At 36.9% G+C, this 16,193-nt stretch overlaps 1 protein-coding gene across 4 annotated transcripts; it reads right to left on the minus strand.

Moving 5' to 3' along the window:
* Window positions 1–7,494: 7,494 nt before the first annotated feature.
* Window positions 7,495–10,630, minus strand: LOC147634402 (cold-responsive protein kinase 1-like). Of its 4 annotated transcripts, none has more exons than XM_086805563.1 (6): window positions 10,400–10,630; window positions 10,166–10,320; window positions 9,707–9,917; window positions 9,379–9,619; window positions 9,083–9,233; window positions 7,495–8,998 (listed from the first exon to the last, which is right to left on the minus strand). In XM_086805563.1, the coding sequence occupies exons 1-6, from the start codon at window positions 10,482–10,484 to the stop codon at window positions 8,873–8,875; spliced, it is 969 nt and encodes a 322-aa protein (XP_086661689.1). In that variant the 5' UTR covers window positions 10,485–10,630; the 3' UTR covers window positions 7,495–8,872. The 4 variants fall into 4 exon arrangements, with proteins under 4 accessions (XP_086661689.1, XP_086661686.1, XP_086661685.1 ...); XM_086805560.1 differs by having other exon boundaries at window positions 7,929–8,856; window positions 10,166–10,302; window positions 10,400–10,629; XM_086805559.1 differs by having other exon boundaries at window positions 7,929–8,856; window positions 10,400–10,628.
* Between the last annotated feature and the right edge of the window lie 5,563 nt (window positions 10,631–16,193).

Raw genomic sequence — 16,193 nt, forward strand, 5'->3', positions numbered from 1 at the left:
TTAGAAATCAATTATAATCTGTTCAAAAGGCCTTATCCTAGGGATCCAAATTTTTTGAAAATTTTAAATTAAGATTTTGATTCATCCTATGAAATTGAACATACGGAGTGGGTATCACCAATCATGATAGTTCCCAAAAAGAATGGAAAATTCAGAGTGTGTGTTGACCTCAAAAAGGTTAATGCCGCCACCATCTTGTTTCTACCTATTTTGGCTTAGAGAGAGAAAATATTCTAGAGAGAGATTATTCAGATTTTAGATATTTTTGGATGGAAAAATATCTCTTCTTATTAAAATAAACTCCCCCGAAACAGAAGTTCAAAAAGATTTTCAGAAGGTGCATTAGAAATCAATTATAATCTATTCAAAAGGCCTTATCCTAGAGGTCCAGATTTACTGAAAATTTTAAATTAAGGTTTTGAGGGGCCAATCAGATTCATCCAAATGTGTGGAGGAGATAAATAGAAGAAATCAAGAAAATCCCCCCAAAAATGAGTAAATACTCACATAAGATGAAGAGTGGACTAAGGACCAAAGGAAATACTAAAAAAATAAATTTTTGACACCTCAGAGTGGGGATTCCCCCTCATGAAGGAGGTGCCTATTTCACATGTGTGGTGGAGTTTTAAAGTCCCAAAAATTGAGATATTTCATCTCTCCTCTCTCCTAATTCAAGTCTAGTTCCAAAAAGTAAGCTAAACTGACCCAAAAATTGACCAAACAGATCTGGAAAATTCTAGAATCAGTTTGTTTGGTTAGAAGCTCACTTTTTCCTATAAATAGAAGCCTTTCCCTTTGTTGAAGCTTAATAGTATTTTATGCACTATTACTCTACTTCTCCCAGAGCCAAAAACTGTGAAATTCTTAATAATTCATTAGTTTTTGAACATTCCCTCTTCTAAAGAATTGGTGGCCTTTCTTGTTGCAAACAAGAGTAGATCCCTCAAACCACCAAGCCAAAGGAAAGCTCCCAAAAATTCATGTAAGTTAGAAATCCTACTTTTTCTTTATTCTTTTAATGGTTTTCTAATTTTTGTTATCTTTAAAATGATAAATTGATGCTATGCCTTGTTGGAAAGGCTTTCCCCCTCTCTCATTCTTAAAATCAGCCTTTCTTTATCCTAGATAAGTAATCTAATTGTTGGAATCAAACTTTTCATATTGTTTCTCTTTTAAAAGTAGAATTTGATTAGTTTAGAATGCTTTAAACCATTTGGGGATAACTTTTAAGTAATTTAAGGTTAAGAAAATTTGAAAAATGGTCAGCCATACAAAGGAGGTTATGGCAAAATTTTCTTAAATTTTGTGAAATAAGTTTTATCTTTTTTTATTCAAAAAGAGTAATCCCCACCGTTTGTGTATTCTAAAAGTGTTATTTTCATTCTAGGCATAGCAAAATGCATAGTAGAAATATTTTTATTATAAAAGTGTTATTTTCATTAAAATTAAATTCTATGCATAAAAAGATGCATATTGAATTTTTTTTTATAAAAGCGTAATTTTCATTAGATTTAAATTCTATGTAGAGAAAGATGCATATTGATTTTTTTTAATTATAAAAGAGTGATTTTTATTAGATTTAAATTCTATGCATAGAAAGATGCATATTGATTATTTTTTAATTATAAAAGAGTGATTTTCATTAGATTTAAGTTCTATACATAGAAAGATGTATATTGGATAATTTGTTTTTAATTATAAAAGTGTTACTTTCATCAATATTAATTTTTATGCATAAATAGATGCATAAAAGAATTTTTTTTATTATAAAAGTGTTACTTTCATCAATATTGATTTTTATGCATAAAATGGTGCATTAAAAATTTTATTATTATTATAAAGGTGTTACTTTCATCAATATTGATTTTTATACATAAAAGATTTTTTTTCATTATTACAGTGTTACTTTCATCAATATTGATTTTTATGCATAAAAGAATTTTTTTATTATGAAAGTGTTACTTTCATCAATATTGATTTTTATGCATAAAATGATGCATAAAAGAAATTTTTTTATTATAAAAGTGTTACTTTCACCAATATTGATTTATAAAAGAATTTTTTTTATTGGAAAAGTGTTACTTCTTTCAATATTAATTTTTATGCATAAAATGATGCATAAAAGAATTTTTTATTATTATAAAAGTGTTACTTTCACCAATATTGATTTTTATGCATAAAATGATGCATAAAAGAATTTTTTTATTATAAAAGTGTTACTTTCATCAAAATTGATATTTTATGCATAAATAGATGCATAAAAGGATTTTCTTTTATATAAAAGTGTTATTTTCATAGAAGTTGGATTTTATGCATAAATAGATGCATACATAATTTTTATATCAAAATAAGAGTTCTCTTTAATCCTATGTTTAAATCCCATGAATATTGGTAAATGAATAAGTAAATACTCTGTGAGAGAAAATTCTACCATTTCATATTCTCTAGGATGGTAATGAGAAATTCAGAAAAACTATCGAAGTCGAAATTTTAGATAAATGATTAATTTATTCCTCATAGGAATTCGTGTTATTAGTTTTGAATTCAGTTAAGCAAAATACTCTATGAATGAAATTCAGTAAAGTAGTAATTGAAATATTACCCTTCGAGAAAGATAATTCAGGGAGAACCTTTCCAAACTCAAACCGTGAACATAACTCCTTCATCAGTTTCAAGAAAAGATGATGTGACCAGTTCAGTAATCTACACTCAAATCACCCACCACCGAATCTGAAACTAAGTTGAGATCTTTGATTTTGATCTTAGGATCAAGAATTCAGAATTCGAGGAATTCTGCTTGGGAATCCAGACCTGTGATCTAGAAGTTTTGGGATACGGAATTAAGATATACGCATTGTATTCAAAAGAAACTCAAAACTGAAAACTTGCATAGAAACCCTGTTTTCTTAAAGGACTGTCTTACGCCAGAATGCTGGAGGGAGCATTTGGTATATGACCAGCCTGGGTATAGTGTGCTTCCAGTACGATGGGTGAGGGCCAACGAAACGGTCCCTAATTAAGTGAAGTGCCAGGACACCTAAGGAGGATCCTAGTGGAGGGTTCTGACCAAGCGATGCACGGGCTCGCGGTGCTTAGGACACCCATGCGTATGTCGTGGAAGATATATATATGTATGATTACGAGAAAATTATTGTAATCTGCTACTGGATCTCGTTGCTGACCTGCTGGTCTCAACGGAGAGTCCAGAGTGATTCTGTTTTGTGAGAAATAAGGATTCAATGGAAATTTTAAGTTGTGACATCTGTAACCATTAGCAATGGATTGTTTTATAAGTTAAAGTTTAAAGAGGAGTATGTACGTATCTGTATTCTAAAGCAAAAGTTAAGAAAGGCATTCAATTATGGGTGGGTGAATACTTGTCTGGTTCTACCAATTCCAGTGGGGGTTGGGTGATGGGGGTGGCTAACCCATGGGCCGGATGGGACTGGAATCAGTAGAGTTTTAATAATAAAATTGATCAATAGAAATACGCTTAGAACTCGAATAGTTAAATAATAACTTGAAGACTTCTCAAATGAATAGATCAACGGCTGTGCCTGATTCAATTAGGAAAAAAACGTTGATTCCTTCAAGATAAGTTTGTAATAGTTTCCCTTCTATCTGGTTTATTCAGATGAAGGTTAGTTCAGTATCTTGACCTCGTTAGAAAAATTTGTTAAGAAATTCAAAATGGTGGAATCGTCCCCGTTTTTCGGGCATGAAAAGTTTTCCTGGTTTCGGTTTTCGGAATGACCACCAACTTAGTCTCGTGCCCGGACATTCGAGGGCGAGGCTTCGAGTGGGAAACCCTGCCCCGCGCAAAAGGGAGCTGCTTCTGCTGTGAGCAATCGAAAATCCGGTGCGCGGAGGGGACAGTGGGATGTCACAAGGTTTTTGTTCTATATAACTTCTCAAAATCCTGAGGTATGTGTACCTTGAGACTAAACTATTGTTTTTTTTTTTGGAACACTTTTGTGAGGGGAGGACATCATCTCTCGCAACGAGGTAAAGTCTATTATGGAAGAATTTTTAAAGACGGCCTCGTCAAAGGCGGCCAGTCATAGGATGGGATAGATTTGACCGCCGAAGAGTGGAGACTACGAGAGAGAGAAGAGGGCATTGGGGGGGGTTGGAGGGGGCATCATCACGAGAGGTTGACTGCCATTTCAGATTCCCGGTGTACTTTACAATGAGGGAGGTTCCAGCAGGGCCACAAATACCTCAACCTGCACCTCCAACGGGGGTTACATAGGAGAGAGGAGAGGCGAGCAGAGCAGAGCCGAGCCGAGCCAGCAGCCAAACCATCCGAGCCCCTATTGGACCGACCCCCCGCCGACAGCCTCCAGATCGATCCGAGATTGGTCCAGCGCAGGCGCTGGCTGCACAACTCCTCCTCCTCCTTTTGAAGATACGTTTTTTTCTCCCTAGCTCTCTTGTTGTGAGAATTTTTGAACCAATAATATGGCCACCATGAGTTCTTTATAAAATGTGTTCAATAATTCAAGGTCTCTCCCTCTCTCTCTCCATATATATATATATATATCCAGACTTTTTCCTTCCAAACAAGTTCCTTCAAATTGCAAGCACAAATATGTCGTCCTCCTGCTCAAGGATGGACATCCACACGTTTGCCTCACTTCCTTTTTCTTTTTCTTTTTACTTTTTTTAAAAAAAATTTGCTCACATTCTATTAACTTTGCCCCTCTTCACATTGGTCTTTTGATCCCTCAAATTATGCAATACCCACATAATTTACTTTACCCTTTTTGAGTAGAAACCAAACAGCCTACACTACCTCTTTTAATAGACATTTACGTAAAGAACAACGTTGTTGCCTCTTTTTTCTTCCTTACTTCCTATCTATTAGATGGACATAAATTTAAAAATCTGAAGAGGCTTCTATTTTAAAAACCGTACTTATAATAAACTCAAAACAAGTGCGTGTGAAACTTTTGTGTTGTGCCTCAAGTAGAGCTTTTTCAATACATATTAGGTCACCTTTGGCTCTCTCTAATGTCGGTCCCTTTTGAGATTGAATATGATGGGCTCACTTAAAGGGAAAACTTACTTTGAAAGGCTCCCACTCTAGCTTAAACTAAGGAGAATGGAACATTTTAAGAATGGAAAAGAGCAACAGACGCTATGTTGCTCTTCGATTCTTGAAGTTTATAAATGGGATTCCATATTTTGAATTGATAGCCTCTGAGATGGGGTTGGTGGCTTCATTGTAATTTGGCAAACACTACGTTGGTAGAAAAAGGAACCCAAAAAAAAAGCTAGCTAATAGACACAGCACGCGTTTAAGAAAAATGTTTTTTTGATACCTTTATTTGGTTTGCATAAGCCTATGAACGATGATGCATTACCCTCCGTAAGAAATTACAGATAACGTTATACATTATGCTCTGTTGAATTGATAACATAGGAACTTCCTCTCATGCAAATGAACAAATTCCGAACAAAGTCCAAAAACAACACTAGAATTACTTGTGAACCCTTTGATTTTGGAACGATCGATGATCCGTAGTAGCCAAGATGGACCTGCTACCTTTGGTAATAAGTTTACGGGTGACTAGTTACACCTCTCATCTTCTATTGGCCAGTGGGCGCATTGAACCCAGGTTTTTTTGCGAACCTTTTGATTTTGGAACGATCAGTAAAATAACCGAGATGGCTTTTTGCAATAACAACACTAGAATTACTGTTGTAAAGAGTTTTTTATAACATATGGCTTTTGCTTTTCACCTATATGCTCCTAAGAAGATCGTATGAAAAAAGAACTCAATGGTGCACAAGCAATCTCTCTCTCTCTCTCTCTCTCTCTCTCTCTCTCTCTCTCTCTCTCTCTCTCTCTCTTTCTATATATATATATATATATATATATATGTATATATATATATATATGTATATATATATATATATATATGTATATATGTATACTAGTACTCAATCCGCTATTGTTGCGAAATGTAAAAGACATTAAGAAGTGAAACACAGGAATGGAAGTCGAAATACAAAGGGTCAAAAACGGCAATAGCACATGCTGATAGATAATAGCAATGGAAGGGATTTTTTGCTCTTATTTTTTAGAAATCCAGGATTTCTTTTTTCTCTCGTCTCCTTGTGCCTTGGTTGTCCATGGTTAATATGTAATAGAAGATAGATAGAATAGATAGATGTTGTGATTGTGCTTAGCATATTGTCGCCCTAAGGATGTGTTAAACGTCACCAAGGCCAACCATACCCAAAGGTGCGACGAAGGAGCCTTGCACACGCATAGCCCCATGAAGGATGCTGCCTTGCTTTGGTTCTTGAGCCCTAGCTATTGAATGCCCTTGGAGACGCGAGCAACGAGGACAAGTGGGGGTTAAGTTTCGGTAGTGCAGGAGGGTCGCCTCCTTGCTCATCCGCACAACGACGTCATTCTTCTTGTTGGTGGTGAGGGTCATCGTCTTGTGTCTACTGTGACAAAATCAATCATTTGCATGATCACACACCCATGCTAAAAGGGTTTTTATATGGAAAGGGGGGAGTCCGAGAGCAGATGGAAGCCAGATTACAAAGGGTCAATCGAAAGGATTTTTTGCTCTTATTTTTTAGAAATCCAAGATTTCTCTTTTCTCTCCTCTCCTTGTGCCCTGGTTGTCTCTCGTTAATATGTAAAATATATATATAAGCTCCTTAGAAGCCCAGTATTTAGATACTTGTTCAGGCCCGCAATATTTTCTTCAACCCTAATATATTGGTCTACACTTACTTGCATGTAGCTAATTAAGCCATGTACAAAACCTTATCCTAGCCTCTAATGACTACCATTCAAGTGTCTAGATCTTGTCGACCGTAATCATAAACCTGACAACTCCTCATAAAGAGAACCTTTTAATTAGACAGGGAGCTAAGGGTTTAGCCTAACTTGTAGGTTGAAAGAAGTCTATACCACCACCATGGAGCATTCTCTTTGTTGTACGCACTATCGTGTAGTATGAATAAGTGAAACTAGTATTCAACCCACACGTTGCTACGTATGTAAAAGACATTAAAAGAAGCAAAACGTAAGTAAGAATGGAAGCCGGAATACAAAGGGTCAATCGAAAGGATTTTTTCCTCTTATTTTTTTAGAAATCCAAGATTTCTTTTTTCTCTCCTCTCCTTGTGCCTTGGTTGTCCATGGTTAATATATGTAATAGATGATTGGTCATTGCCAAGAGATTGGCATTATTAATAACTAAGGCTTAACGATTCACATCCCTTCTTGTGTACTCGCAAAGCGAGCATTAGAAACTAAGGCTTAACGATTCGCATCCCTCCTTGCGTACACTGCCATTTCTCACTCCTAAGAAAGAAAGCTTTGGAGAGGATTTACAAGGCCGCTTTGAGACCCTTGAGGCCCCAAGGAGCTGCACGCACTGGAATGCAACTTGCTAGAAACAAGAGAACATCAATCATTGAGATGAGACATTAACAAAACTTAACCAGAATGTGTGGGCATAAAAAAGTGCTAAGCAAGAAATTATGTTCATGATTTAAAATGCTCAAAGCTTTCGAGGTTTCAGTGTTGCACTACTACAAATCGGCTTCTATGTGGCTATGCAAGTGAATTAACACCATAATGCCCGGGGATATGACCTGAAGCAGCAGAGAGACCCTCTCCAAGAAGCTGCAATGGTTCATAGAACAGAGACAAGCTCAAAAAGAGCGAACGTTCCATATAGCAGAAGAGATCGGATGAGCTGGTGTTGATACAAAGATGTGTTAGTTGGTGGGAGCGACTGAGTTGTATGTATGTGTAAATGAGGGTGTCCCAAAGGGACAAATGTCAACCATTTAAGTAGATACAAGGGCTCATCAGTACAAGAGTATTGCCAGTGCCACTCAACCATAATCACACATACTTCTTGCTTTAGATAAAAGAACCCCATTGGAAACGCTTGAAAGGGAAAAACTAGGGGTCTTTCCAATGTTTGATACTTGTAACAGTCAATACTGGGTCCATTGGTAATGCCAATTTATAAAATACCATGGGCAAGGCATGATGATAACAGGTCAAGTGATGAGATTATAATTTATGTGAAACAATAGCTTGTGTCAATAAGCCTATCTACCAAAAATGTGTGTACATAAGCCTGGCTAACCAACCTTTATACTCAACCTTTCTACAAACAGGTAATCACTTGAGCCTGGCTATGAAATTGTGAACGCCGAACTTTGGGCCACTTGGCAAGACCAATGGCACTAGACTGCAACAATGTCTCTTTCCCTTGGAAGATGTTTACTTGCTTGACCAAATAAATTTGCAGGAATGAGCGAAACCCCATCTTTTCAAAGATGTGCTATGGCAGTAATACCAACTTGAAGTGGCTCTGCAGGGTTTGCATCGTTGGTTTCTGGTTACATGGCAAGTGAGCATGAATGCTTATCACCTGGTCAAGGACTGGCTGTCTGCTTTGGAAAACGGCTCTTCGTTTCTTCTCTATAATCATGATACTGTTGTGCTTCGTAGAAGACAGCTTCTTCTCCTCAATGAGAGAAGAATGAGGAAGAAGTACTTGCTTTTGCAGAGGAAGCAGATGTTGCTGTGCTGGATGATGCCTCATCCAGCCCGTGAGGAGCACGCCTTTGGGGCTTAGAAGAACTTTCTTTGCTGATGAAGGGTGGCATGGTGGGCTTCTCCACAATTGGTGAGCGTCCAGACAGCAATGCCACTACCCTCGACATGGAGGGTCTCAAGTCAGGTGCAGCTTGAGTGCACAGCAAGGCCACGTGAGCCACTCGTGCAACCTGCTCTGGAACAAACCTGTTACCCATTTTAGAGTCCGCCAATTCCAAGAGCTTTCCTTTCCTATACAGTCTCCATGCCTGTCACCACCAGCATTCATGAGGTTATATTTATTCGCAATGTACAGTGGAAATGCTGCCTCCAAAAGCATTCAAAAAGTACGTGTTCATCTCCGTAACTGCAGCAAGGAACGCCGTATAGATGGATGTTGGAGCATAGAATCTAGATGGTGCAAAAGAAGGCCATCACAAGACCATGTTGGAACAGATGGTGTAAAAGAAGGGCATCAAAAGATGAGAACCATACCACTTCTAGAAGTCGGTGATTTTTTGATGTCAGCTGAAAATCAGTGTGCTTTCTCCCACTCACAATCTCGAGCGTGACCACACCGAAGCTGTAAACATCCGCTTTCTCAGTGAGCTTCCCATTTATCGCATACTCGGGAGCAAGGTATCCACTTGATCACAAACAAGCACTAAATTCAGTTGGTAAAAACTTCCTATGCTGTAAATCTCAAAGGCACAACATGAACTTTTTCGTTTGTTTCTACGCCTAACTTTGTGTGTTCCAAGTGCTGAGCCTTGAGAAAGGTGAAGCCTTACAAAGTCCCTGCCACTTTAGTGCTGGCATGTGTTTGTTCCAAGTCGAACAGCTTGGCAAGTCCGAAATCCGCGATCTTGGGGCAAAACTTGTCATCCAAGAGAATGTTGCTAGCTTTGATGTCTCTGTGGATTATGCGCACCCGGGAATCTTCATGCAGATATGATAAACCCTTGGCCGTGCCCATTATGATCCCCCGCCGAATCGACCACTCCAAAGGTGAGCTGCTCTTTACGCCAGGCTCTAGAAACCCAGCATTCCATGTTCAAAAACTAGCTCTCTTAATCAAAAACCTATGCTTTGTTTTCCAAGGTCCATGGTCATACATACCAAATAGAAACTTGTCAAGGCTCTTGTTTTTCAGGTACTCGTACACCAGGAGTCTCTCAGATCCATCGGCGCAGCAGCCCAAGAGCCGAACCAGGTTGCGGTGCTGGACGGTGGTCAGGAGATTGACTTCATTGAGAAACTCACTCTTGCCTTGGCGGCTTCCCAGGGACAGCTGCTTCACAGCAATCTCGGACCCGTCCTCCAATACACCCTGCAGGCATAAAAACAAGGGTATTAGGACCCCTCATGGTCAAGCAAGGAAGCACACCAATGTGATATCACTAAGGCCATGTAGCCTAGACGGTCCAAAGGAAACCCTCACAAAGTCTTTTTAAGGGCTTGAAGAAACCCTGAGCGGCATCTAACAAAGCCTGTGTATGGTGCTGAGCAAACCCTCACACAGTTTAGTTTAGGATGTGACTGACAAAACCGTAACATGGTAGTGAGAAACACCGTTACCTTGTAGACCCACCCAAATCCGCCCCCTCCAAGTTTGCTCCCAGAATGAAAATTGTTTGTTGCTATCTTCAGATCTTGCAAGGAGAAGATGCGGTAGGAGCCAACACTGACTTCATAACCCTCCGCAGCAGCACGATCTGATGAAGTATCATCGTCTTCGCAAAATTCAGAAAAGGCATAAGGCTGGATTTGTTGCAGGGAGTCCACAAAAGAGAACAAGGTGTATAACCTCACCTTTGCCTTGACTTGGTGCACTGATCTCTTTTTGATCAGATGGCTGGTGTCGTCCTCTGAAGCAATCCAAGAAACACTCCAGCATAGCCACTTCTAAGATGCTGGATCACTCTACCATCTTTCTGGCGTTGATCTGCTATTTTTTGATTTGAAACATCAAAGGTCATGTATGTGCACATGTTGTGTTGGATGATATTTCATATGACACGGGCTGGTCAAGGCGACTCTCCTCTCTTCCCATTACTGCCTTTTCACACTTTATTTTTTCCCCATAAAGGCCTTTACACACTATTATTGATGATAGTGCCCATATGGGCAGTAGGTGCCCTCCATGTCCATTTTCACTCTCAAAATAAGTTACCCCACCTTTGAAATGCGGTTTGAAAAGTAGTACATTTTTGTTTGATGGTGGGTTTCATTGGAAAACCAACGTACCTTCAAGTTTGCAAGTCTTCAATTTCAAATTTGAAGTTTGTAAATTTTAGTCATCTTTACACCCTTGGATGTGACATCATTGTAACTTGACGTCTTCTTAAGGCTAACCAACAATATGTCTCTCTTATGGGATTAACTTGACGTCTTCTTAAGGCTAACCAAGACTCTGTCTCTCTTATGGGATTAACATGTTTATTTCGTCATGCCATACATAATCAAACTAAGGCAAGAAAGGTTAGAACGCAAGTGAGAACAACACTCTTGCTTCTTTGCTTGTCTAAGATAAATATGTAAGTATGTCACATGAGTTCAAATGAAGGGATTTTTTAATTCAAAATTTTAAGGTAAATTTACATAAATACATTTATAGAAGGGTTTTTTAAATCGATTTTAAAAAAAACTTGTAAGTCTATACAAAAAAAGGGATCATTTTATTCATAAAAAATTCACGAGTAAGGGATTTTTTAAATACCCCTTGAACGCACGTGATACATAGGGTTTCTTAGTAATGCACCCCCCAAGAGTATCCATTAATAGATTTTACTTTTATCTTGGTGATTCATATGTGTATTATGACTCAACAAGAAGCAAGAGAGGCCACTTCGAGCTATGTGAAGCTATGTATTGTGCATCTTTTACGAGGCCTCTAGATTGTGTCCTCCTCATAACAATGTGGTGCTCTAATTATCGCGCTTGGTTCATTTTCTAGGATCATGAGATGATCTTCACTTTACAAAGATGCTTCTTCAATTCAGCATTATCTTCTCAAAGTTTCGATTTGTTCAAATAGGTAGATAGACTATTGGAACTCTTCTTGGTGATGCTAAAGAATCGACAAAAGATTTAAGCATCTAGGAAAATATATGCGTATAAACACTCTCTTCATTATAGTACGAACAAGGTACCTTTTTTGGTAGTGGAGATGAAGTCGTGGTGGTCAAGATGGAGTCAAAAAGAGCTTATGGCTAAATAGAGCCAATGGGTGCTCGCATTGTAGTTTGGAGTTTGTTGGGTAGTTGAGTTGGGTTACAAACGTGGAGAACCAGTGTGGAACGTCAAAGTAGCATGAGCTTTCCACCACAGTGAAGGCTTAACCCCTTAGTTAGATAGTGGGGGAAGAGCTACAAGTAAAAGGTTCTAGCCAAGAGCTACAAGCGAGAGTGAGAAGTTTTACTTACCTCTAATACTTCAAAATATATAACTTTTTGAATGAGTGTTCATGGAATTTAATTCTGATGTTTTTAACTATTTACGAATTCTCCTAGATGGATTTAGATTGGGAAGCCTTTTTAAATCCAGGTGATCATAGCCAATCTTGATTGCATGTAGGTGATTTCATGGTGTTGGTTGCATTGTCTCGATTATATTTGGATTTTATGTGGATATTTGTATTGGTATTTAATTAATTAGTTTATTAATTGATTGACGTAGTTGATGTAAGTGCAAATACTTTGGGTTAGGTAATGGAAGCGAGCCGGTGTGGTAATCTGATAGATTTTTAGACGCTCAACTTTGGGCATCCCCAAATAATTATTTCTTTTTGTATTGGGACACTCGTCGTTTATTCTATTTTGGACTTCTTCTATATTACCAATTGATATCAAGTAATTATTTTCATAGAGCATGTCAAAGCTCTCTTGTAGACGATTAAATTTTGATGCAAAGGTTGTAGATATTATTGAGTAGGTTATCTCGCCCAATTTTGAGAGAAATACTTGCACGTAAAGAAAAGCATGCTACTTTTTGTATTTAGAGCTATTTTAGGTCTCAAAAGCTATTTTTGAGAATAATCAATGAAAATACACCATAAGGAAGTATAGGCTCACTCAAATGTGGGGGAAAATTGGACCTAATCTTGAGTATTGTCTATGCTTTGTGAAGCTTTATGAAATTTGATTTTATTAGTATTGTGCAATTTAATATGCTTGAGTCTTTGTCTCCCAATAGTGGTATCAGAGCCATCGACAAGGTCAATTTGTGAAGGTGAAGGATGCTGATGGTAGCTGGATCTCTCAGTGGTTCAGGAAGTTAGACTGGATCATGATCAGACCCAACACTTGAGGAGCATTCGAGGTAAAATAAAAAGACATTGGTTATCCTAACGAGCATTGGAATAATAGGATCCTAGAGATCTGCAGGCGGCCAAATGGTGAAATAGAGGTTCTTGTGCAGCATGTTTATATGCACAAGAACATAATGCTACATCACCAACATCAAAGTACAAGATCTAAGACAAGCGATAAGATTCAGTAATAAGTAGTCTTTGTTTTTTGCATTCAATAGCTGTATAGCTAAGCTTTAAAATTTTCTTGCAACTTTATATCCATCAAATGTGCAAGAGTGGTAGAATGCAGAGTGCATCAATGGAAGAATCAATGTCTTCCAAATAGAGATTGGCACATTGCTATATGACAACCCACCCTACTATTTAGCAACATAAGGAATATTCTTTTTGCAATTCCATGTATGTTTTGGCTAATGGTGTCTCCATCTTTGATATTTGATGTAGAATAACACTGGCAACTCCTATTAACCCCAAAATGGATTAACAATGAAAGTTAAACTTCATAATTACTCCTCATAATATGCCTTGGGATTAAGAACTGGCCTCAATTATCCCAAAAGAATATCCAATCATGGACCACTATCCCTGTAAGATGCAAGTAAGGATGGATAGACAATGAGAGCATGGTCACGTAGCCATTGAGCTTCTTCTATGGGGTAGCCTTTATATTTCACCAAGAAAGCCTTTATACTTCACCTCTTCTATGAGGTGACCTTTATACTTCACCAAGAAAGCCTTGCAAATATCGATATCATGAGAAATGCATAACAATGATCTTAACTATTAGTAGCTTAGTTTTAAAAAACCTTTAAAATAATTAAAAATAATTGAATTATTTTTTTCATGAAAAGAGTCGACGAAAACATTTGGTACTTAGCTCAAGTGGTAACATATTAGAATAAGTTGTGACAAAATTTTATTGAAGTAGGAAGTCTTTTTATAAGACAAAACTGCAATGGTTGTACAATGTTTTTGATCATATTCTATATATTTACTATAAGAAAGTTCTAAAGAATTCTAGTAACATGGGCATGATAAGGGAGAACAATATTACTACTAATGATATGCCCCGGGGTTGAGAAGAAATTATCCTTAGCTATCTTAAAAGAGGATCCAATCATGGGCTACTATCCCTATGAGATGCAAGCAAGAATGGCTACACAATGAAGGCATGGTCAAGTAGCCATTGAGCCTCTTGGGTTGGCCTTTATACTTCACCAAGAAAGCCTTGCAAATATCGATATCATGAGAAATGCATAACAATAATCTCAACAATTAGTAGGCTAGCTTAAACAAGCCTAAAAAATAATTAAAAGCAATTGAATTAATTTTTTCATGAAAAGAGTTGACGAAAAATATTTGGTACTTAGCTTAGGTGATATTAGATTGGAATAAGTAGTGACAAAATTGTACTTTTAAAAAGACAAAAACTGTAATGGTTGTACAAAATTTTTGATAATATTTCTATATAAATATTATCAAAATAGTTTCTATATAAAATTATTTGGTACTTAGTCCAGGTGGTAATAGATTGGAATAAGTAGCAACAAATTTCTACTAAAGTAGGAAGTCTTTTAGAAGGCAAAACTGCAATGGTTATACTAAATTTTTGCTAATATTTATATATACATTTACTATAAGCTAGTTCTAAAGAGTTCTAGAAACATGTAAATGATAAGGGAGAACAATCTTTTCAAGGAACTCGGGTTTGATGTACCCCAACCTTTCATGGAATTTCTCATTCATAATGGTTAGGAGGGTTATTTGGCAACGTGTCATCATGTCAATGTAGAAAAGGTTGTTATCTAAATTGCATAAAAAATGGTAAAGAAGTTTGGGAAAAAATATGTAGTTTCATTAGATTTTTAGGGATTTGAAGGTATTTTTGGGTTAAAAATATTTTTTTAGGGTATCATATAATATAAGCATCTTGTAATTTCATTAGATTTTTAGGGATTTGAAGGTATTTTTAGGTTAAAAATATTTTTTTAGGGTATAATATAATATAAGCATCTTGTAATTTCATTAGATTTTTAGGGATTTGAAGGTATTTTTGGGTTAAAAATATTTTTTTAGGGTATAATATAATATAAGCATCTTTAAAAATACTAAAAAATGCTAAAAATGCTAAAATTTACTTTAAAATACTAGAATTTAGTGGGCAACACTCGGAAACCAACAAAAATTTGCGAAGGTCCAATTGCTTCAAAAAACAAAAAGGCTTTTTAGTGTATTTTGTAATAACTTTTTTTTTGTTGGGAGGAGGGGGACTTTCAACATGTGCTTCTTCTTTATGGAGGGTGGGAGAGAGTATGTGCGCCCTAATTGGAGCAACCAGTGAAGGCTTAATCCCTCAGTTAGGCAGTGGGAGAAGAGCTACAAGTAAAAGTTTATAGCCAAGAGCTATAGGCTAGAGAGAGAGAGAGAGAGAGAGAGAGAGAGAGAGAGAGAGAGAGAGAGAGAGAGAAAGGTTTTTCTTACCTAATACTTCAAAATATATAGCTTTTTGAAGTAGTGTTGCTTTTAAAGGACAATGGCTCAAGACTGTTCAATTTTTACCTTACATAAGCAAAGAAGCAAGAGCATTGTTTCTCACTTGCGTTTTAATCTTTCTTTGCAAATGGCAAGCCTTATTTTGATTATGCCTAGTATAATGAAATAAACATGTTAATCCTATAAGAAGACATCAAGTTGTAACTATGTCACATCCAAGTGTGTAAAGACTCGCATATGCACGGCTAAAATTTACAAGTGTGTAACTATGTCACATCCAAGCATGTAAAGACTCGCATATGCACGGCTAAAATTTACAAACTTCAAATTTTAAAGCTTGCAAGGTTGAAGGTACATTAATTTTCTAATAAAACCCATCACTAAACAAAAATATACTGGAGGTGACCTTTTCAAACCTGTATTTCAAATATGGAAGGGTAACATCTTTTGAAAGTGAAAATGGGCACTAGAGCCCACCTAGTACATGGGCACTATAATCAATAATAGTGTGTAAAGGCCTTTATGGCAAAAAAAATAAAGTGTGTAAAGGACCTGTGGGAAGAGGGCTTGGTAGTTTTTATGACTCGCCTATGAAACCATGACCCTTGACCAGTTTGTATTATATGAAAATCCAACACAACATAAAAAGGATGGTAGCATTGTGCACATGACCTTGATGGATCAACACAATACAAAGCACTAAATTGCATAAATAAGTGGAGAGTAAACAATATTACTACTTGCAAAAACTTAATTATAAATTGATGGTGTCTATCCACCCATGTGCTTTGGGTAAGAAGC

The sequence above is a fragment of the Cibotium barometz genome, chromosome 11 (assembly GCF_041138505.1).
Source record: "Cibotium barometz isolate CiBa-2024 chromosome 11, ASM4113850v1, whole genome shotgun sequence".
NCBI classification, from domain to species: domain Eukaryota; kingdom Viridiplantae; phylum Streptophyta; class Polypodiopsida; order Cyatheales; family Cibotiaceae; genus Cibotium; species Cibotium barometz.

Bases quoted from the DNA above. Each gene is read 5' to 3' on its own strand.
- LOC147634402 (XM_086805559.1), bottom strand. From the start codon at position 10,484: ATGCTGGAGTGTTTCTTGGATTGCTTCAGAGGACGACACCAGCCATCT. The intron at 9,918-10,165 runs GTAACGGTGTTT...TTATGCCTGCAG, and splicing joins GATTTGGGTGGGTCTACAAG to GGTGTATTGGAGGACGGGTC. The intron at 8,857-9,082 runs GTATGGTTCTCA...TGGTGGTGACAG, and splicing joins ATCACCGACTTCTAGAAGTG to GCATGGAGACTGTATAGGAA.